Source organism: Ceratotherium simum, chromosome 15 (assembly GCF_057802395.1).
Source record: "Ceratotherium simum simum isolate JZ-2026a chromosome 15, ASM5780239v1, whole genome shotgun sequence".
In the NCBI taxonomy this organism is placed as follows: Eukaryota; Metazoa; Chordata; class Mammalia; order Perissodactyla; family Rhinocerotidae; genus Ceratotherium; species Ceratotherium simum.
The window spans coordinates 23,932,575-23,955,890 of NC_141914.1; the positions used below are offsets into that span (position 1 = coordinate 23,932,575).

The 23,316-nt window shown below is 40.2% G+C and overlaps 1 protein-coding gene across 2 annotated transcripts in view; it reads left to right on the forward strand.

Moving 5' to 3' along the window:
• Positions 1-23,316, forward strand: part of LOC101402862 (protein mono-ADP-ribosyltransferase PARP14) — a 46,687-nt gene that overhangs the window by 14,747 nt on the left and 8,624 nt on the right. For both annotated transcript variants that reach the window (XM_087439704.1, XM_087439703.1), the window contains exons 6-15: positions 616-2,861; positions 4,930-5,166; positions 5,722-5,943; positions 7,871-7,949; positions 12,475-12,624; positions 12,942-13,004; positions 13,346-13,513; positions 16,242-16,448; positions 18,364-18,963; positions 20,253-20,386. In XM_087439704.1, coding sequence (XP_087295830.1) covers positions 616-2,861; positions 4,930-5,166; positions 5,722-5,943; positions 7,871-7,949; positions 12,475-12,624; positions 12,942-13,004; positions 13,346-13,513; positions 16,242-16,448; positions 18,364-18,963; positions 20,253-20,386 — 4,106 coding nt within the window. The remainder of the gene's footprint in view (positions 1-615; positions 2,862-4,929; positions 5,167-5,721; positions 5,944-7,870; positions 7,950-12,474; positions 12,625-12,941; positions 13,005-13,345; positions 13,514-16,241; positions 16,449-18,363; positions 18,964-20,252; positions 20,387-23,316) is intronic.

The following is a 23,316-nucleotide window of genomic DNA, read 5'->3' on the forward strand; positions in this document are numbered from 1 at the left end:
CTATTCACTTGTAACATTAATTTTTCATGTAGGATATTTTAGCACTTAAAATGGGTTACCAGTAATGAGGCAAACTATAGATAACGCTGTATTAAAAACAGAATCTATTTATCAATCTTGTATTTCACTGTTTCCATTGGAATCTAAGTCATCTGTGAAGCCTAAAATCGTGAAACTGTGCAAGAAAAAGAAACAGCATGATACTCAGATGAGCTTTGCCTTGAGCACCAAAGTATTCTTTACACTGGGGGCAAACATTGTCCCCATGCTTGTGACTAAACTCCTATCTCTTTCTTAACCTGGTGGTGACCTATCAGTGTTATCAGAAAACAGAAAATAGAATTTATGCAACAGAATTTCAACTTAGAGTGATCTTGGCTGGGAATTAATTATTCCACTGAATGAGGAATACGAGGCAATGTTAATACATATCAGTTTATATCTGAGAACCTTGAGAGTAGTGCTGCTTTTTAATACCATGTTGTAACATCAAAGTTCTAGAAACATGAGGATTTTTTTCTCTAGAATAGGAAGGGTGTTGTTTTTTTTTTTTTTTTTTTCTCATTTGAAACACATTACACTGGGATTACTTTATTTTATTTCTTTCCTTTTAAGTGGTAGACACCATCATGACCAAGAAACTTGACCTCAATAATATGCCGCTGTCTGTGTTCCCATATTATACATCTTTGGGCACAGCCTTGTATGGAAAGGAGAAGCCTCTGATCAAGCTTCCAGCCCCATTCCGAGAATCCTTGGATCTTCCCTTATGGAAGTTCTTGCAGAAAAAGAATCACCTGATTGAGGAGATAAATGATGAAGTGAGACGTTGTCACTGTGAGCTAACATGGTCCCAACTCAGTGGTGAAGTTACCATCAGACCTGCAGCCACCTTAGTCAACCAAGGAAGACGAAGAATCAAGACCTGGCAGAAAGATGCTTCCACAGCATTCTCTGGCATCAGGTCTAAATATACAGTTACTGTATTTAAAGTGGATCCAATAGTGTGGGACGCCATAAAAAATGATTTAGAAGATGATAGGATTTTGTTGGAGTTTGATACAAGTATGGGGATTGTAACCTTAGTGGGGAAATCAGAGGATATACAAAACATTGAGCCACACGTCAAGGAATTAATAGAAAGCACCACTGAAAAAATTAAAAGAGAAGAGCAAAGTCTGAAGGAAAAAGTGGCCATTTCTCCAGGAAGGTATTCTCTTCTGTGCCACAGTGGTGTCCAGGAGCGTCTCCGCATGGAGTGCCCAGAGATGGAGATGGCTTATGATAAAGCCACTCAATGCTTGTGCTTGAAAGGACTCAGAGCAGATGTGTATAAAGTGAAGTGTGAACTCCAGGAAACGGTGTACACCATGGCTGAGAAAAACATTCAGTTTCCCGCTGAGGTTTTCCAGTTTTTGCAACAGGTAGACTGTGCAGAATTCTCTGAGTCTCTTTTTATAGCACAGAAAATTCTTGCCGTTTATGAGCTAGACGGCACAGCTGTTCTCTTAAGCAGCTGTTCTTCTGAAGTTCTGTTAGAAGCTGAAAAGCAGATGGTCAGTGCCTTACTTTATAAGCACATTGATGTCGAGGACAGGGAAGTTCTTAATCACAAGAAATGGAAAGAACTCACTCGCAATTTGCATAAGAAACATAATTCCTCCTCAAAGACGGTAATAATCAGTGAGTTAATTTCAGAAACCACAGCTGAGGTCATCATCGCAGGCTGTGTGAGAGAAGTCAATGAAGTCCATGGCTTGCTTTCTAACTTCGTGGAAAAACACACGAAAATAGAGAGATTTATTGAAGTAAAACTGTCCTTGGTTGTTGATTATTTAAGGGCACAAAAGAAGCCAGTCTGGCAAAAGCTAAAGAGGGAAAATGTGCAGGTAACTTTCAATCCTGAGAACAAACAAAAAGGCATTTTACTAACTGGCCCAAAGGCAGAAGTCCTAGAGGGAATGAACATGGTCAAGAATGCCCGGGACTCAGCCTGTGTTAAAAGCATCCATATCAATAAGCCAGGAGCCAGCAAGGTGTTCCAGGAGAGAGCACGGTACTGTAAAAGTGAGGTCAAACGGTTGTTTGGTTGTTTTATTGCACTACAGAAGAATGAGGAAAAGGAGGGAGGCAGCAATGATAGGCAGAGGTGCTTCTCTCGGACAGACGTGGCTCCTGGGGTCTCGCTGATTGTGCAGCAGGGCGACTTGACACGGTTTCCTGTTGAAGTGGTGGTGAACGCAGCAAACGAGGACCTCAAACTCAGCGGCGGCCTGGCTGCTGCTCTTTTAAAAGCAGCTGGCCCTGAGCTCCAAGCAGACTGTGACCAGATAGTGAAGAGAAAGGGCAAGATCCAAGCTGGCGATGCCACCATCTCGAAAGCAGGAAAGCTCCCATACCACCATGTGATCCACGCAGTGGGGCCCCGGTGGAACAGAGATGAGGCCCAGAGGTGTGGGGGCCAGTTAAAGAGAGCTGTGAAAGAAAGTCTCCGTTTGGCTGAAGACCACAAGTGCCAGTCCATAGCCATCCCTGCTGTTAGTTCCGGAAGCTTGGGCTTTCCCTTACTCCAGTGTGTGGAGACCATTGTTTTGGCTGTCAAGGAACACCTCCGGGATAACTGGGATGGACGCACCTTGAAAGAGATTTACCTGGTGGATACAGCTGAGAAGACTGTTGAGGCCTTCGCTGAAGCTGTGAAAGTTATGTTTAAAAACACCCTGCCTGGTACTGCTTCCCTGCCCAGTGTTCCAGCAGCAGTCCAGCCCAGCTTGAGAAAAGATCATGGAAACGGACAAGTTCTGTTGTCCCCAGGAGGCCTGAGGATCCTGCTGGTGAAAGAAGATGTGCAGAATGCAACGGTGAGTGTCCCTACGTACAGAACACCCACCAAGGTGCTGTCACAGTCAGTCTGTTGCCAAAGGGAGATTAGAACCAAGGGAGAGAATCCTACGCCCTCCATCTCTGCTTCGAAACAGGTTTCCTCAGAAAATTGGGCTACTTAGCAAGACATTTGCTGAGAGAGATTGGCCAGTTATTTGTGGGAACTGGAAGTGTATTCAGATCACTAGGTGTCCAGTAAATGTGAAAATCCTCAATGATACTTCATATTTACAAGGCTTGGTATGCTTTTTCAGTGCCTTTACACGTGTCGTATTTCGGCAAATGTAATGTTAATCTCCTGTCAAACTTACTGATAGCAGATACAGAAAAATTAGAGCCTAGGATGGGGGCAGGGGACAGGAATCTTGTCAGTGGAGCTGAACTGGAGTGAGCAGGGGGCCTGAGTCTGGGGGACCATTGGCACCCAACACCGGTAAGAGAATGTGGGGAGAAAAGTAGAAAGTGGACCTGGGAACGGTCTGGGTAGTATGCAGGGACAGTTCTTGTGGTCTGGGTAGTATGCAGGGACAGTTTTTGTAGGTCGGCCAGGTGGTGACATGTTTCTCAAAAATGTATTTAACAACTTTTTCAACACAGGCCCTAACTAATCAGAACAGCAGCCCTGGAAGCCTCTGCTGTGCCAGGTGTTTATTCTTTCACTGGGGGCTTGTGGGCAGTCCTGGGGAAGGAACTCCCAGGAAAGGTCATTTGCATGTCTTCTTTGGAGAAATGTCTGTTCAGATCCTTTACCCACTTTTAAATTGGGTTGTCTTTTTATGATTGAATTTTAAGAGCTCTTCATATATTTGGGACACAGGTTCCTAACCAGATATGTGATTGGAAAAAATGTTCTCCCATTCTGTGGATCATCTTCCTTTTTGGTCAAGTTGTTATTTTTTTAAAAATTCTTTTTTAGTTTAAAATACTGAAAGATTTTTAAAAATTTGATTTCTACTTACAGTAAGCTTAAATAATAACTACCAGAAGAGCACCTAACACTGATTATTTACTCTGTGCCAGGCACTATGCTAAGTGCTTGGCATGCCTTTTTTCATTCAATGCCATGACGTAGATGCCAGGATTATTATTCTTCTCATTTCATGGATGAAGGAAAGAGACTGAGAGGGGTTAAATAATTTGCCTGAGTCCCACAGCTAATAAGTGGTAGATCTAGGATTGGAATTTGTTCAGGCTCTTAACCATTGCACAATTTCAAAATATTAAAAATAATTTTGTTCCTCATTTTAAAAAAACAAACAAATGAACAAAAAACTCTTTTGACCAAGAGTCAGTGATTGGAATGAGTTCCGTTCCTCATCCACCTTGAACCCTGAATGGTGAGACATTCCTTCCACTCCTTTCATCCCCATAGATGTGTGGCTTCTGATGCCACAGTACCTGCTACACGTTATTCCCCAGTGACCCATGAAAATTGCTTGGTCACGTTCCCTCTCCTCTCTTCTCTTGGCATCTTAATCTGGTCCTTATTAATCTGCCTACACTAACTATCCTGCTGAAAAAGCTTCCATGGCTCCTCACTGTCTGTCAGGAAGTCCAGTTGGCTTGGCATTCAAGGCCCTCTGCAGTTTACCCCCAGGGTAGCATTTCTAGCCTGGTTTGCACCATTTTGCTGCAGAAGCTCTCTATCAGGTCAAACTAATCTACTCACAGCTCACAACCTACATCTTATGTTCATGCTGTTCCCCCTGCTGAATGACTTCCCTGTCTCTCTCTGCCTGCTGCAACTATTCCCATTTCTCAAACCCCACATCACCCATGGTGTCTTCACTAGTCGCTGAAGGCACTTCCTCTGGACTTTCAATGATCCCATACCACCTATATATTGCTTTTTGACAGCTCTTTTGTCCTGGAGTGTTATTTAAATAGTTTCTAATAACACTTTGATTTGAGGTGGTATTTCAGTCTCTGAAAACTAAATCACCTTAGTTGTCCCCCATTGTGCCAAGCCCAGTGCTTCAAATATAGTAATCCTTGAAGAATGAGTTTTGTTAGAATTTGAAACAAAGTGTTGGTTTTGTCTTCAAGACTGATGTTGTTGTCAACTCCATTCCCTCGGATCTCGCGCTTAATAAAGGGCCCCTTTCTCGGGCCCTCTTGGATAAAGCTGGGCCACAGCTCCAGGAGGAATTGAACACAGCCGGACAAGGGATGACCATTAGCGTGGGCACGATTCTCCAAACCAGTGGTTGCAATCTGCATTGCCACCGTGTGCTTCATGTGGTGGCTCCGGACTGGAGTAATGGCAGCGTGTCTTCACAGGAGGTGGGCCTGGTTTTAAATTCTCCAGGGAATTGGGTAGCCCTTTGGACTCTCCTTTCAGTGTAATGTAGATTGGACCCTGTCTGCTTCTCTTCTGTAATAACGTCACGTTCTTGGCGGGTTCCATCATTATGGCCTTTTCTTTCAGCTGTAGCTAACTAACTTCTCCTGAGGACTAGTTAATAATATGAATTGACTCTAGTGCTCAGCCATCATTGGGGCTCAGGGAAGAGTTATTGAAGACAGCGTGTCTTTAGTGAGGAAGGGAGGTGAGGGCATGAAGAACAGAAGAGAATGAAGGATTAGAAGAGTCCTTGCTTTGCTTCTTTCCTTCACTGCTGAGTGAGTTTGAATCTTTTTGGAGGGTCTCTCACATTCTCCTTTCCTTTTCCTCGTCTCCTCCTGTATTTTTCTTTCTCCTTCTCACTGTCCTTAACCTGTTTTTGTTGAAAGCAAAAAGGAGTAGACAGAGACCACAAAGTTGCTAAATTCTTGTTCTTTTTGTTCTAACTCCTATTTCTCTGCAAAATGTATAAGGATGTGCTTTGTGCTTTTCAGATCATGAAAGACATAATCAGAGAATGTTTGGAAATCACCGAGAGCTTGTCCTTGAAATCAATTGCATTTCCAGCAATAGGAACAGGAAATTTGGGGTTTCCTAAAACCATTTTTGCTGAGTTAATCATTTCAGAAGTGTTCAAATTTCGTAGCAAGAATCAACCGACAACTTTACAAGAAGTCCACTTTCTGCTGCACCCGAATGATCTTGGAAATATTCAGGTACTGTCTCACTCATTTCTGGTTATTTTGGCAACTGAGCCCTAATGTTCTCAAATATCTTCTTGGTCTAATAGGTCGTTTCTTTCATGCATTTCCTATACAGGAAAGTAAAAGAGTAGTGTAGACTAGTTGTAGCATGGCAAATTTTAAGCAACTTTATGGATATAGAAAAAAATTTGCTTCTTATTAAAGAAAATTTCAAATGTATACCAAAGTAGACAAAATAAGTAGACAAAATGATAAGCTCCCTGTACCCATCACTGATTTTCACAATTGTCAACCTATGGCCAATGTGTTTCATCTCTATCTCCATTTATTTCCCTTCCTCCCATATTATTTTGAAGCAAATCCCAGATATATACATTTTGCCCATAAACAATTCAGTATTTATTTTGGACATTAGGATTCTTTTTAAAAACTAATATAACCACAATAGTATTTCACACACAAAAGAAACTGACAATCATTCTGAACATAGAAATTTTAATACATAATATAAAAGCACAGCTGTGGTCCTACAAATGGGAGAAAGTTGGGATGAGAGAGAACTGAAGGGTGTGGTTAGAATGAACTCAGCACACCCCCATGGAAGGAGGAGAGTTGGGACCAGAAACACTAGAACCATCTTCGGTCATAGAGAGTCCGTCAACCAGCTCACATTTGCTGAACATCAGCTATGGGTGAGCCGCTGGACTCACTGGCAATATGGGAGAATGAGAGGCATTTAATAAGAGGCCATTATCCCTGTCCTCCACGTCCTTCGAGTCCAGTAGAGCAGATGACATTAAATGTTTGAAAGTTCCATGATAGTGCAAGAATTAAACAGATTAAGGTCCGCGACCCAAGAGATGTCCACAGATCTTTGGACTATCTGAATTTTTAGGTCATACTTAATTTTTTTTCTGCATCAAGACACTACCTTTAAGTTTTTTGGAAGCAAACACATCTAATTTACATTCTAACGAGACCGCCAAACCTCCTGCCTGGCCTCTGGAGGGCTGTGAGCCTGAGACCCTGGCTCCGTGGTCACTCCCTCTCCCATTATTGCATCAGCCTTTTAGCCAAGATGTTACTTATTTTTTTCCAAGAAATTCTCTGTTGTTTATTTACAAGAAGGAAGAAAGTGATGATTTTGGGGTGTCACTACCAGGCAAAGAAATGAAATTCATGCGTTCATTAACCCTAGAATACACACACCAGCCTCTTCCTTCAAAAGGCACATGTGCCCTAGCCATTCCTTTCCTGGTCCAAATAAGAAGTTACAAACTGAAGTGTTTGGGTCCTTGGGATGGTTTTTCTCTTAGCACTGCATTTTCAACAATTGGCAAGTTATTTGCTCTTCCCGATTATGGAAGTAATACACGTTCATTGTAGAAACTATGAACAATACAAAATGCATAAGTTCTTTTTAGTTGTATTTCATTCCAGGATTCTTTGATACATGTGTACTTTTAAAAGTGGGGTTATATAATGTAATTTAATATCATTCTTTTTTCATTTAATAGTATAAAATGAGCATTTCCCTTTTCTATTAACTATTCTTTGGAAATGCAATTTTTAATGGCTGCTAAATATTCTAACACATGGATATACTAAAATTTATTTCACCATTTCCCTGTTGAATTTTTAAACTGTTTTATTTTTTCGTGAATATAAATAGCACTGTAATGAATATCTTTCCATTTATATCTTTGTTCACATCTTTGATAATTTTCATAGGAAATTATTTGTAGAAACAGAATTGCATTTGTAGAAACGGAATATATATATTATTTTCATAACTTTAAAAATCTATAATGAAAATAAATAATACTTTGAGAGTTGCTCTCTCCTAAATATGTGTGCATGCAGGAACAAAAGCCCTGATGAATCAAATTCCTTCATCTACAGAGGATTGTAGTGGTCAAAACTGTCTCTCTATTTCCAGGCATTTTCAGATGAATTTGCCAGAATGGCTAATGGAAATGTCGTCAGTGACAAAATTCCCAAGGCTGAAGATACACAAGGTTCAGTAAAGCTTTTAAATTGTGAAATTATTTCTAGTTGCTAAATAATTATTCAGTCGTAATGAAAGATGGTAGTGATGGTTTTTAAGGAAAAATCAATTGGTGATACAGAAGATATTAAATTATATTCCATGCCCCTGAGCATGCAAGACACTGGCCATGTTTATGTGATCTGGAGCGAAAGAGTAGCAGGCCAAGTCATGTAATGTGTACAATGCATTTTTAAGTCGTGATGAGGCTACTATTTTCTAAGGATGATGTGATGTGTGTTTTCAGAAATAGACACATTTAAAGAGACAATACCAACCAAATGCTTCTCCTCTGTCACATTTGCTGTTGCTATATTTGAGTTTATGCTGTTTGGAGTTTGCTGAGGCTTCTTGAATCTGAATATGTATGTCTTCCATCAGATTGGGGATGTGTCAGTCATTTCTTTAAATATTTTTTCTGCACTCGTCTCTCTTTCCTCTCCTTCTGGTGCTCCAATAACATGAATGTTAAACTTTTTGATAGTGTCCCACAGGTCCCTGAGGATCTGTTCTCCTTTTTTTTTCTTTTAATCTTTTTTCTCTCTGTTCTTCAGATTGGGTAGTTTTTAATGATCTACCTCCAAGTTCACTGACTCTTCTCTGTCTACTACACTATTGAGCCTATCCAGTGAATTTTTTATTTCAGATATCGTATTTTTAAATTCTAAAATGTCCATTTGATTCTCATTTTATAGTTTATATGTCTCTGCAGAGACTCCTACTTTTCCATTCATTCCAAATCATTTCCATGCATTCAAATGTCTTTACTTTGACCTCTGGGAGCATAGTTATAGCAGATGCTTTAAAGTCTTTGTTTGAAGCTATAGTAACCAAAACAGCATGGTACTGGCACAAAAACAGACACACAGATCCATGGAACAGAATCGAAAGCCCAAAAATAAACCCACACATCTATGGACAGCTAATCTTCGACAAAGGAGCCAAGAACATACAATGGAGGAAAGAAAGTCTCTTCAACAAATGGTGTTGGGAAAACTGGACAGCCACATGCAAAAAAATGAAAGTAGACCCCTACCTTACACCATACACAAAAATTAACTCCAAATGGATTAAAGACTTGAATGTAAGACCTGAAACTATGAAACTTCTAGAAGAAAACATAGGCAGTATGCTCTTCGACATCGGTCTTAACAACATATTTTCAAGCACCATGTCTGACCGGGCAAGAGAAACAATAGAAAAAATAAACAAATGGGACTACATCAAACTAAAAAGCTTCTGCACAGCAAAGGAAACCATCAACAAAACGAAAAGACAGCCTAACAATTGGGAGAAGATATTTGCAAACCATACATCTGATAAGGGGTTAATCTCCAAAATATATAAAGAACTCATGCATCTCAACAACAAAAAAACTAACAACCCAATTAAAAAATGGGCAAAAGACCTGAACAGACATTTCTCCAAAGAAGATATATAGATGGCCAACAGACACATGAAAAGATGTTCAAAATCATTAACTATCAGGGAAATGCAAATCAAAACTACAGTGAGATATCACCTCATGCCCGTCAGAATGGCTATAATTAACAAGACAGGAAACAACAAGTGTTGGAGAGGATGTGGAGAGAAGGGAACTCATACACTGCTGGTGGGAGTGCAAACTGATGCAGCCACTGTGGAAAACAGTATGGAGATTCCTCAGAAAATCAAGGATAGAGCTACCATATGATCCAGCTATTCCACTGCTGGGTATTTATCCAAAGAACTTGAAAACACCAATGCGTAAAGATACATGCACCCCTGTGTTCATTGCAGCGTTATTCACAATAGCCAAGACTTGGAAGCAACCTAAGTGCCCATCAAGGGATGAATGGATAAAGAAGATGTGGTATATATACACAATGGAATACTACTCAGCCATAAGAAACGATGAAATCCAGCCATTTGTGACAACATGGATGGACATTGAGAGTATTATGCAAGTGAAATAAGTCAGAGGGAAAAGGTCAAATACCGTATGATTTCCTTCATTAAGTAGTAGATAATAACAACAATAAACAAACACATAGAGACAGAGATTGGATTGGTGGTTACCAGAGGGGAAGGGGGGAGGGAGGAGGGCGAAAGGGATGATTCGGCACAAGTGTGTGGTGATGGGTTGTAATTAGTATTTGGGTGGTGAACATGATGTAATCTATGCAGAAATAGAAGTATAATGATGTACACCCGAAATTTATACAATGTTATAAACCAATGTTACTGCAATAAACAAAAAATTAAAAAAATAAAAATAAAAAAAAAGTTTCCATTAAAGTCTTTGTTTGATGTTTCCAACATCTGGATCATCCTGAGATTAACATCTCTATTGAGTGTCTTTATCCTTGAGAATTGGTCACATTTTTCTGGTTCTTTGTGTGACAAGGATTTTGGATTCGAGGCTGGGCATTTTAAATATTATGTTGTGAGACTTGGGTCCTGTTAAAATCCTCTGGAAGATGGTGATTGAGCAGGCAGTCAATCGGGTGAGCTCATTCTAAGGTTCTGTCTCAGCTTCTGTGTGGGCAGCGGTTCTACTGTCAGTTCAGTTCTCAAAGCCTTTGCTGCACTGCTGGGTCTGCCCCCACGTGTGCAGCCCCGGGGTGAGCTCAGAATTTATTCCCGCTCATACACATAAAAGGGGATCGCATGCTCCAGCTCTCCCCTCTCTAGGGTTGCCCTTTCACTCTCTGGTTTGCAGGAGCCCATCTTCCAGGACCTCTGGATAGAAAGACAGGGTTCTCTCAGAGTTTAAGCTGCCTGCTCTGCCACCTCATAATTTTGCATGATCAGAGTTGCCCTTGGGCAAAGTGGAGAGAGGAAAGAGAGAAAAAAATAAATAACAGGGATTCCACCCCCCACACACATATACACCCCCGACCACGAGGGTCCTTTTTCCTGATTCTTCTGGATACAAATACAGAATGTTGGGGCCCGCCTGGTGGTGCAAGCGGTTAAGTGCGCACACTCCGCTGCGGCGGCCCGGGGTTGGCTGGTTCGATCCTGGGCGCGCACTGACGCAGTGCTTGTCGGGACATGCTGTGGTGGCGTCCCATATAAAGTGGAGGAAGACGGGCACCGATGTTAGCCCAGGGCCAGTCTTCCTCAGAAAAAAGAGGAGGATTGGCATCAGATGTTAGCTCAGGGGCTGATCTTCCTCACAAACAAAAAAAGAAATACAGAATGTCTCTCAGAGTTGTAGCTCCCTGTGGTGCCACTGTGGAGTTCTGCAACTGGAGTCACCTTGGGGCAGGGCCTGGATTAAAAAAGAGAAAATGTAGAAAATAATGAAGATTCCCTCTCATACTCTTTAGCTCACAGGGACCCCTCTTCCCAATCCTCTGACCACAAGGACAGGGATTCTCTGAAAGTTATGCTACCTCTGCTCATTGTGCACTTTTGCAACTAGGGCCACCCTTGGGTCAAAGCTGGGAGAGAAAGAGGAAAAATTTAAAACAAAAGGGGAAGCTCCCCCTGTGCAGGTTGCTTCTTCTTTTGTAAATTATTTTATTGAGGTCATATTGGCTTATAACATTGTGTGATTTCAGATGTATATCATTATATATCAGTTTCTGTATAGACTGCATCACGTTCACTACCAATAGTCTAGTTTTTATCCATCACATACATATGTGCCCCTTTACTGTTTTGGCCCTCCCCCCACCCCCTTCCCCTCTGGTTACTACCAATCTGTTCTTCTTATTTATGTGTTTGTTTATCTTCCACATATGAGTGAAATCATACAGTATTTGTCTGTTTCTGTCTGACTTACTTCACTTAGCGTAATACCCTCGAGGTCCATCCATATTGTCGCAAATGGCATGATTTTGTCTTTTTTTATGGTTGAGTAGTATTCCATTGTGTGTGTGTATATATATATACACCACATCTTTATCCATTCACCTCTTGATAGGCACTTGGGTTGTTTCCGTGTCTTGGCTGTTGTGAATAATGCTGCAATGAACACAAGGGTGCATAAATCTTTTTGAATTATTGATTTCATGTTTCTTGGATAAATACCCAGTAGTAGAATAGCTGGATCATATGGTGTTTCTATTTTTTAATATTTTGAGAACTCTCTAAACTGTTTTCCATAGTGGCTGCACCAGTTTGCCTTCTTGCCAGCAGTGTATGAGGTTGCTTCTTCAATTTTGACTCCCTTCCCCAATCTGCCTGCCTTTGTTCACTTTTTAGTTCTCAGTTAGTGGCTTCTCTTCTTTGTCCTGCATTCTCAGTTGTAATCAGTAGGAAAAAGAGGGCTCTAGTGGGCTAACTTCACCTTGGCCTGCACCAGAAGTCCATGTTTGATATGTATTATATTTTATAATCCTTTTTCAGAAGCAGACCATCACTGGGGCTCAGGGTCAGGGCCAGGTTAAAGGCCAGAGATCACGGCGGGGGCAAGAAGTATGAGAGGGGCACACATGAGGAGCACGTGACCTAAGTCATTCTTGCTGTTGCCAACTTGTTCTGGACTCCATTTGTATTCTTTTCAGGTTTCTATGGGACTCTTTCCAGCCCTGTTTTAGGAGTGCATGAAATGAAGATTGGTCCCATCATCTTCCAGGTGGCCTCTGGAGATATCACCAAAGAAGAGGCAGATGTGATTGTAAATTCAACATCAAACACATTTAATCTCAAAGCAGGTACTTTACTTATAGGATTTTGACTAGTGTAATAGTCACAGTAGATCCCATAAGGGAGGTTCCTATAGCCAAACTGGTTTCTACAACTTTGGTTTATTAATATTAATTAAGAATTTTAAAATTATTTTGACATGGTTTCTCATAATTGGTAACAGTTATTTCATGAATTTTTCTTCTTTGTTATCAGAAATACCCAGGTTATAGGATTCCTTTGATGACAGGGAACACATTTGGATAATGAGGCAATCATTCTGATCAAAATGCAATATACGGATTTTTTAATTCATATTTGTGACCATCTTGATTTTCTCATGTAGGGGTCTCCAAAGCAATTTTAGAACATGCCGGACAAAGTGTGGAAATGGAATGTTCTCGCCAAGGTAAAGCACAATGCTATTTTTGGTCCTAAATCATAAGTGGAAGACTGAAAATGGGAGGCTATGGAGAGGCTGGGGAAAGTGTTGGGATTGGGGAGACAGCATATTAATCTTAAAATCACACATTTTACAAAAGAATTCCAAATGTAGAGAATTAGAAGCGAAAAGTAATCTCACAGTTCAAAAAAGAGGGTAAGCAAGAAAGATTTCTCCAAAATAGTATTTCAGGAGTCTCTCATTCACAAAAAAAGGCTTCATTTGCCAAATCAGACATTTTGCTTTCTAAGCAATCAAAGAGTGGGTTCAGCATCTGATTTTGCATCTTTTTGTCTTGTGTTTCCCAGCTCAGCAGGGCAACCATGATTATATAATTACTGAAGGAGGCTCACTGAAGTGCAAGAACATTATTCATGTCGTTGGCGGAAAGGATGTCAAGACATCCGTTTCCTGTGTTTTACAAGAGTGTGAAAAGCGGAATTACTCGTCCATTTGCCTCCCAGCCATTGGGACAGGTTTGTAGCCTCCGGAAGGCGAAATCCCAAGGCGTCCACTTTCTCGTAGATTTGGGGCTGACTGTTAATGTAGTTAGTGCTGGTCTGAGTCAGGGCAGCTTCCTCACTCCAAGGCAGCCCCTGAGGGAATGGGCAAAGCTTGTGGGTGATTTAAGTAAAGAGGAAAAAATAAAGAAAACCGAAGAGAGTTTTAGAATATTAGAGAGACATTTGCTCTCTAATATGGAAGGGAAGGGAAAAGAGGGGAGGGGAAGAGAAAGAAAGCCCATCTCTTCTTCTCTTTCATCCGTTCCTTTCTCTTTTTTCCATCCCCACTTTTCCCCCATTATTTGGTCTTTAACTTCCTTCTCTCTCCCCTCTCCATGCAGAACATCAGTGTGTTGACTTCCACCTCCCTGTAGCTGACTCCCAGATGAGCATTTCCAGGCCTCTTTTCTCACCTCTTCAACAGTGCCTGTCTAGGTTGGCTTTAGGACATCTCTGGGTAGAAGCCATTCAGTCACCGGAACCTAATGTGTTCTAATGGGTCAGAAACTCAACTCTCCACCTTCCTCTTTTCAGCCTACTTGCCTCTTTTGAGTTTCGTGCTTTCCTCAAACTATACAATGATTGTGTGATTCTTCATATATCAGGATGGAGCTTTGGGTTTATCATTAGTAGGGTGATGCTCTGCGAGCTCTTTTCCCAGAAATCTGAGTCGTGTGCATTGAGTAGGAACTCCTGCTTGCTCTCCCTTAAGAGAGCTGGTCAGGGGAGGTGAACACTCTCAGGCTTGAGGTGGAATGGAGCAGATTGGTCCCAGAGAGAGAACACTCATTGGTAGGTTGATATTCTGTTGCTTGGGAATCTAAATTTGAGTGTCCTACACTGACATTCTAGGCCCTCCAAAAGTTTTGCCTCAATAAACTTAACCATCCTTGTCACTGTCTGAGCCTTCTTCTAATCCTCTGTCCCATATTTTGATTCCTGTAATTCTCTACCATTCCTCTTAATGTTCCCACATGGAGTGCTATGTTTACTTTATTACTTTTCTATTTCTAAGTGTATAATTTATAGTCCCTTTATGTTTTCATTCCCCTTTTAGTATCATCCAATCCTAGTGGATTAGCCAACATAGTACCTGTCTGTCTGTTTGTCGTGTCTATCTATCATCTTTTATGGTCACCCACTTAATGACTCCTCAGTCTCTGTCTCCATCTGCTTTCTCCTCTGCACTCTAGTCCTGTGTTTCTACCTTAATTTATTTGGGCCAAGAAAGCAGGCAGCCCAGGAGTGACACAGCCCTTCCCAAGGGAGTCCCTCAGTGGAGCCAAAGAAGAAACAAGGAAAGGAGGCCATTTTAGTTTTGTATAAATACGTACATATGTTTGAGTATTTCTGGGTTACTGCAAACATGCTGTTCCTTCCACTGACCTGGTTGCATTGCTGGTCTGTATGAGTAAATCAAAGTGAGCAGATTCTCCTTGCTTGTCTTCTTTTCCTATCTCCATACCACCTGAGCTGGTCCTTAGACTAATGGATGGGGGAGCTTTCTCCCTTAGTGGTGTCTATGAATTGAATTGGGACTGTGATCAAGAAGCTTTCAGCAGTAAAGGAAACCCTCTCCCTGTTCCCTACACATGCCTGCCTAAGGGGAGAGAAGGAGGTCAGCGAAGCCTGCAAGCACCTCAAGCTCCATGCAGACTCCAAACTCTCATTGTCTTCTCCCCCAAACCAGCCTTTCATTTTATATCACCGATCATGTTAAAAGCATCACTTTCTATCTAGAATCCTTGACTCTACCCTCTTTATCACTCCCATGTTCTTTAGCTTATTAATTAGTTTGATTAAATATTTACTGAGTGCCTGCCATGTGCCAGGCACAGTGCGTAGGCACTGGGGATAGAAAGATGACTAAGGAAAGGGTCCAGTCCCCAAGGAGCACCCAGCCACTGTGAGAGACAGACTTGTAAGCAACTGCAATACAGCGTGACCCATGATATACACATGAAGGGGTGAGGGGGGCAGAAGAGGGGGGACAAAGGGTCAAGGATAAACCCAGGTGGTCACTAGGTCCTGCTGACTTGACTTGCTAAATATCTCCCCAGTCCCTATACCCAACCTGGAACCCTGCAAGTCAACTAAAATCTGAGTGTGGGAGGAAAGGCTTCCTGGAGGCTCATGGGCGACTTGTGTACAAAGAATTAGAGATTATAACAAATAGCTTATACCTCCAGGTGTCTTACAAAATTAGCTTAATTTAAATCAGGTCCCCAAAGACATTTGGGAGAATAAGGACACATGCATAAAGTCAAGTGATGACTGAGAAAAAATATTGTTGTTCTCTTTAAAGAGCATGATGTTTCAACATATTAGCTTTTTTTCCTTTTCATGGATCTTTTAAGGACACTAGTGAGCCAAGAAAGGTTAACTGTGCTCTGTAGCAGAGGAAGACAGTAAGCTGGGGTCAGATGATAGAGCAGATATGAACATCAGACACCGAAAGCTAGGTTTCTGGGTCCTTTGTTCATTGTGGGGCTGTTGGCTTCCTGACATCCCGGAAAAAAAACGCCCCATTGCATCTAGGACTTCAAAAGTGTTTGCTGATGCATTGTTGGAAAACTCCATGGTGGGGAGAGTTGCGTAGCGGGCATTTATTCCGTGAGAATTGAAATTTCTAATTTATTCCTCAGCCTTTTCCAGTTGGGTTTTTTTTTTTTCCAGTAACTTTTATTATTTGCCTTTCCAGGAAATGCCAAACAAGACCCGGATAAGGTTGCTGGAGCCATAATTGATGCCATTGAAGACTTTATACATAAAGGATCGGTCCAGTCCGTGAAAAAAGTTAAAGTTGTTATCTTTCTGCCTCAAGTACTGGAGGTGTTTTATGCCAACATGAAAAAAAGAGTAAGATCTCAGGATTCTGTCCAACAGTCTGTGATATCTAAACTTGCATGTGAGTTGTTCTTTTTTATGAAATGCATGTTCCTAATACTGATGTCACATGAGAATTGGCTAATCTTTAATGAACTATCAGAAAGAGAAATTAAGAAAACAATCCCATTTACTATTACATCAAAAAGAATAAAATATCTAGGAATAAATATAACCAAGGAAGTGAAAGACCTGTACTGTAAGACATTGATGAAAGAAATTGAAGAAGACACAAATAAATGGAAAGATATTCTGTGCTCATGGATTGGAAGAATTAATGTTGTTAAAATGTCCATATTACCTAAAACAATCTACAGATTCAATACAGTCTCTATCAAAATTCCAATAGCATTTTTCACAGAAATCGAACAATCCTAAAATTTGTGTGCAACCTTGAAACACTCCGAATAGCCAAAGCAATCTTGAGAAAGAAGAACAAAGCTGGAGTCATCACACTTCCTGATTTCAAACTATATTACAAAACTATATTAGTCAAAACAGTATGATATTGGCATAAAAACAGACACATAGATTAATAGAATAGAGAGCCCAGAAATAAACCGATGCATATAAGGTTAATTAATTTACAACAAAGGAGTCAAGAATATACAATGGGGAAATGACAGTCTCTTCAATAGTGTTGGATGATCGCTTTGGCAGCACATACACTAAATAAATAGTGTTTGGAAAACTGGACCGCCACATGCAAAAGAATGAAACTGGACCACTATCTTATACCATATACAAAAATCCACTCCAAATGGATTAAACACTTGAATGTAAGACTCTGAAACCATAAAACTCCTGGAAGGAAACATAGGGGGTAATCTGCTCAACATTGGTCTTAGCAATGATTTTTTGGATTTGACACCAAAAGCAAAGGCAACAAAAGCAAAAATAAACAAATGAGACCACATCAAACTAAAATGCTTCTGTACAGCAAAGGAAACCATCAACAAAATGAAAAGGCAACCTCTGGAGTGGGAGAAAATATTTGCAAGTTATGCATCTGATAGGGGGTCAATATCCAAAATATATAAAGAACTCATACAACTCAATAGCAAAAAAAAAAATCCAATTAAAAGTGGGCAGAGGCTCTGAATAGACATTTTTCCAAAGACATACAAATGGCCAAAAAATATATGAAAAGGTGCTCTACGTCAGCAGGGAACTGCAAACCAAAACGAGGGAACTGCAGATCACTTCACCTGATAGAATGGCTATTACCAAAAAGAGAAGACATAGCAAGTGTTGGTGAGGATGTGGAAAAAAGGGAACCCTTGTGCACTGTTGGTGGAAATGTAAATTGGTGCAGCCACTATGGAAAACAGTGTGGACATTCCCCCCAAAATTAAAAATAGAACTACCATATGATCCAGCAATTCCACTTCTGGTTATTTATTGGAAGGAAACGAAATTACTGTCTCAAAAAGATATCTGCACATCTATATTCACTGCAGCATTATTTACAATAGCCAAGACATAGAAACAACCTAAGTGTCCAGTGACAAATGAATGGATAAAGATAATGTGGTGTATATGTATATATATATATGTATATGTATACATACACACACACAATGGAATATTATTCAGCCATAAAAAAGAATGAAATCTTGCCATTTGCAACAACACAGATGGACCCTGAGGGCATTATGCTAAGTGAAGTAAGTCAGACAGAGAAAGACAAATACTGTATGATATCACTTATATGTGGAATCCGTTAAAAAGAACAAAAACCGAACTCATAGATACAGAGAGCACATTGGTGCTTGCCAGAGGCAGAGGGGTGGGAGATGGGCACAATGGGTAAAGGTGCTCAAAAGGTAGAAACTTCCAGTTATAAGGAAAATAAGCCCAGGGGATATAATGTAGAGTATGGTGATACAAAAGAAAAAAGAAAGAAAGAACTAATCTTCCCTTCTTTTCTTTTTTAGCATATTTGGGCTTCTTAAAGCAATCTCCCAAAAAACAGAAACCTTTGGTTTTGGAAAAGAAAACAGAATCAGCAGTTTTTCAGGTGTGTGGTGAAAATGTAAAATGTGTGGACAACGCCCTCTCCTGGATACGGGATCTGATTGAAAAGGAACAGTCTCATTACACCAGTGAAGATGAATGTATCAAATACTTTTATGAAAAGGAATATGGGGAATTGAATGAACTGCAGAAGAAATTATACATTACCATTTCCTTGGACGATAAAAGACCTTTGATTGAGGTTTTGGGAATGAACAGAGATGTGACACAGGCTAGAGATGCAATTGAGGAAATGATCAAGAGGGTCAGGGTGCACAAAGAACAGGAATCCCGGGCAGATTCTCTCAGTAAATGTATAGAATGGCAATATAACGACAATAACACTTTTCATCCTGTTGACAAAATGACCAATCTGCAATTGGAGGATGCAAGGAAAGCAAAGAAAAAGGCAATTAGTGTCAAAATTAATCATCAGAGCTACACAGTGGATTTCAACACACACACTGCTACAAATACAAATGGACACCAATTATCTGTTCGGCGCCTTATGAAATCTGAAGGTGAGTCAAACTTTTATGCTTGTATACATTATTTTAGACCTATTTTGTATTTTGTACATACATCAAAATTGTATTCAAGTAGATGAAATTCAAGTAACTGTTATGGAATAAAATAGAAAATGTGGTCTCTGAGCTTAAGGGGCTTACATTATGGCCAGGAAAATATAGCAGGGGTGCGTGCACCCAAGACCCTGGAGGATGACCATCTTAATGATGGCACTAGCCAAACCTTGCATTTGTTCCCATCTCTACAGTTTACAGGCTTCCCAGAGCCAGTTCTATTGAGGAGGCATTGGCTGCTTCCGTCAGGAGAGGGAAAGCCGCGGGCTTTAAAGAAAAGTAGCCGAAGGTTTTCTAGAACAAAAGGGAGAAGACAGCCTGATCAGAAAGTGGGCACTCTCTGTGTCTGTGACTGATAACCCAGATAGGATCAGGAGCCTGTAGGATCTTCTCCCAGAAGTCACTTCCTCCTCTGCCCTGAACATAAGGTTCCTTGACACATGCAAAAGGAAGCAGCCTTCAGATTCTCTGCAGGAAGGGAAATCTTGTCTTGTGTAAACAGCCATTCCTGCCTTCAAACCACATAGGTCCCCACTGAAAACTAGTAAATTGGCTTCCAGTACATAATCTTCATCTCTTGTGAGATCGGTATGAATGAATTTCTCAGATTCTGAGCAACCCTGGGGAAATGACAAATCTATTTAGCAGAAGGGGAGAAAGAGCTGCTCCCACAACCTGCCACATGGCAAAACCTGCCACCTACCCAACTCATACGGACACTGGGAAGAACAATGAAAGAACAGATGTGGAGGGCTCTGTGGTGGGGGGCAGTTCTGGCAAAAATCCATGCATTTGTAAGCAAGACAATAGTGACTATTTATTTTAAAAATTGTGGGAAAATAATTTATTCTTAAATTACTAAATTATAACAGATTAGAGACTGAACAGAATATGCAGCTGAGTTATACAATACCAACAGTTCACAAATCTGAGCGTGATCAAAACTTGTTAAGGAGGTACACAGGTTCTGCCCCTCAGAGATTTTGATTTGATAGATCTGTGTTGTTGTCTTTTTCTAAATAAGCATTATGGTTGTTCTGATGTAGGTTGTCTCTGGTCCATGCTTTGAAAAGCATTCTCCTAGAAAGATAAGGAACTTCTTGAATACATTGAATTAGGAGATTATAAACAAGAACAGAAATGATAGCTTTTCAAAGCATACCAGGAATGTGGGCTATGTAGATGAGCCTCCCCAGGTGTGAGGGAGTCCTCAAGTGTGTCCTTTGCAGCTGAGATCCCTGCGCACTGGAGTGCTATGAAGCAGCAGAAGGTCTGTGTGGTTGAGCTGCAGCCTGGTGATCCAGAATACAACACTGTGGCAAGCAAGTTTAATCAGACCTGCTCCAACTTCACCATAGAGAAGGTAAGCCTTCTGCTGACATGGAGTTTCTTAATGGTGGAAATAAGGGGTATCACAATCCTGAATAAATACATTTTCATTTACTTCCTTTTTTTTTACCCAGAATTAGAATATTTTATGGTAACTAGATATTAGATTCTAGATTCTACTCTGTCACCATAATTACTGAGACATGAAGATTGAGATTCTTGTGTCAGTTATTACAATATATTAGATTGCAATGTGATATTAGAATACTGAAGACAAATATTTACTTTGTGAAGCAAGCTAATGAAAATTCAAAGACATGGCTTCACAGGTGGATTTGATAACTAGCACACCACCACAGAGAGACACGCGGAGGCTCCTCAGATGAGATTCTGTGCTTCTGCCCCACCACACACAGGTCAACAGTGCTGGCCTCCTTGATGAATCCAGTGGTCCTTTCCTTGTTCATTGCACTTATTTTGGCATCTTCCTCTTTCAAACACTAATATTGCTCTTTGAAATTATGTTCTCCCTTGACTTCTATGACAATATTATTTTGATGCTTTCTTCTCCTTCTTTAACTATTTTCCTTTCAATATCACTGGTATCTGTTTCTCTTCCAAACCCCTAATCTTAGCTTTACCCACAGGACTTATACGTTGGTCTTCTGTCTCGGCACTTCACCAGGGAATGGTTTTACCCTTCTTGGCTTCAGCTATTATTTCAATGTTGATGCCTCCCAAATCAACATCACCAAGCTGGGTCTTTGACTCTTCCGATAACGTATTCCCAGTGGCCTAAAAAATCTCCACTGAATATCTTTCTGCTAAATCAATTTCCCTGAAACCTAACTCACCATCTCTAAGTAAGTATCTTTCCCCTTCCTTCCCCATTTCTGTCCTTGGTTCCACCGCTTTCTGAGGAAAGCCAGAGATCTTTAAATATGTTCCCTTCCTCTATAATAACGAGCTTGCCAATAAAGCCTGCATTTTCTTTCTTTGCAAATTTTCTCTTATGCTCTATTTGCACTGCCACCATTCTGTTTATTCATGTAGTTAAGCACATAATAACTCAAAAGAGATTTGAAGTGTCCTACAAAGATATATACCATACCCTCGATAGTATCCAATACAGAGTTCATGTTCAAATTTCTTCAGCTGCTCAAAACAGCTTTCTTATAACTCTCCCCTCTCCACCTCCAATCTGGGCTGTTACAGTGCATTTGGTCATCATGTTTCCTTTGTCTCTTCTTATCTAGAATGGTACTCTAGACTTTTAAAAAATTATTTTTCATGATATTGAAGATTTTATGAGGTCATAATAGTTTATAACATTGTGTAATTTCAGTTGTACATTATTATTTGTCTGTCACCATATATATGTGCCCCTTTACCCTTTATGCCCACTCCCCAACCCCCTTCCCCTCTGGTAACCACTAGTCTGTTCTCTTTGTCCATGAGTTTATCTATCTTCCACATATGAGTAAAATCTTTCTCTATCTGGCTTATTTTGCTTAACATAATACCCTCAAGCTCCATCCAAGTTGTCGCAAATAGATGATTCTGTGTTTTTTTATGGCTGACTAGTATTCCATTGTACATCTTCCTTATCCATTCATTAGTCAACGGGCACTTGGGTTGCTTGCACATCTTGGCTATTGTAATGCCAAAAATGAACAGAGGGGTGCATAAGTCTCTCTGAATTGTTAATTTCAAGTTCTTTGGATAAATACCCAGTAGTGAGATAGCTGGGTCATATGGTATTTCTATTTTTAATTTTTTGAGAAATCTCCATGCTGTTTTCCACAGTGGTTGCACCGGTTTGCATTCCACCAGCAGTGTATGAGGGTTCCCTTTTCTCCATATCCTCTCCAACATTTGTTATTTTTTGTCTTGGTGATTATAGCATTCTAACAGGTGTAAGGTGATATCTCAATGTTGTTTTGATTTGCATTTCCCTGATGATTAGTGCTGTTGACCATCTTTTCATGTGCCTATTGGCCATCTGTATATCTTCTTTGGAAAAATGTCTTTTCATATCCTTCCCCCATTTTTGATCAGGTTGTCTGTCTTTTTGTTGTTGGGTTGTGTGAGTTTTTATATATTTTGGAAATTAACCCGTCAGATATATGATTTGCAAATATTTTCTCCCAGCTGGTGGGTTGTCTTTTCATTTTGTTCCTGGTTTCATTTGTTTGCAGAAGCTCTTTAGTCTAATGAAGTCCCATTTGTTTATTTTGTCTTCCTTGCTCGAGTAGACATGGTATTCAAAAAGAGCCTTCTAAGACTGATGTCAAAGAGCGTACTGCCTATATTTTCTTCTAGTTTTATGGTTTCACATCTTACCTTCAAGTCTTTAATCCATTTTGAGTTAATTTTTGTTTATGGTGAAAGATAATGGTCTAATTTCATTCTTTTGCGTGTGGCTGTCCAGTTTTCCCAGCACCATTTATTGAAGAGACTTTCCTTTCTCCATTCTATGTTCTTAGCTCCTTTGTCAAAGATTAGCTGTATGTAGATGTGTGGTTTTATTTACGGGCTTTCAGTTCTGTTCCATTGATCTGTGTGTTTTTTTTTTGGACCAGTACCATGCTGTTTGATTCCTATAGCTCTGTAGTATATTTTGAAGTCAGGGATTGTGATGCCTCAAGCTTTGTTCTTTTTTCTCAGGATTGCTTTAGCTATTTGGGGTCTTTTGTTGCCCCCATTGAATTTTAGTATTCTTTGTTCTGTTTCCGTGAAGAATGTTCTTGGGATTCTGATTGGGATTGCACTGAATCTGTAGATTGCTTTAGGTAGTATGGACATTTTAACTATGTTTATTCTTCTAATCCATGTGCATGTGCATGGAATATTTTTCCATTTCTTGATGTCATCATTGATTTCACTCAATAATGTCTTATATTTTTCATTGTACAGGTTTTTCACTTCCTTGGTTAAATTTATTCCTAGATATTTTATTGCAAT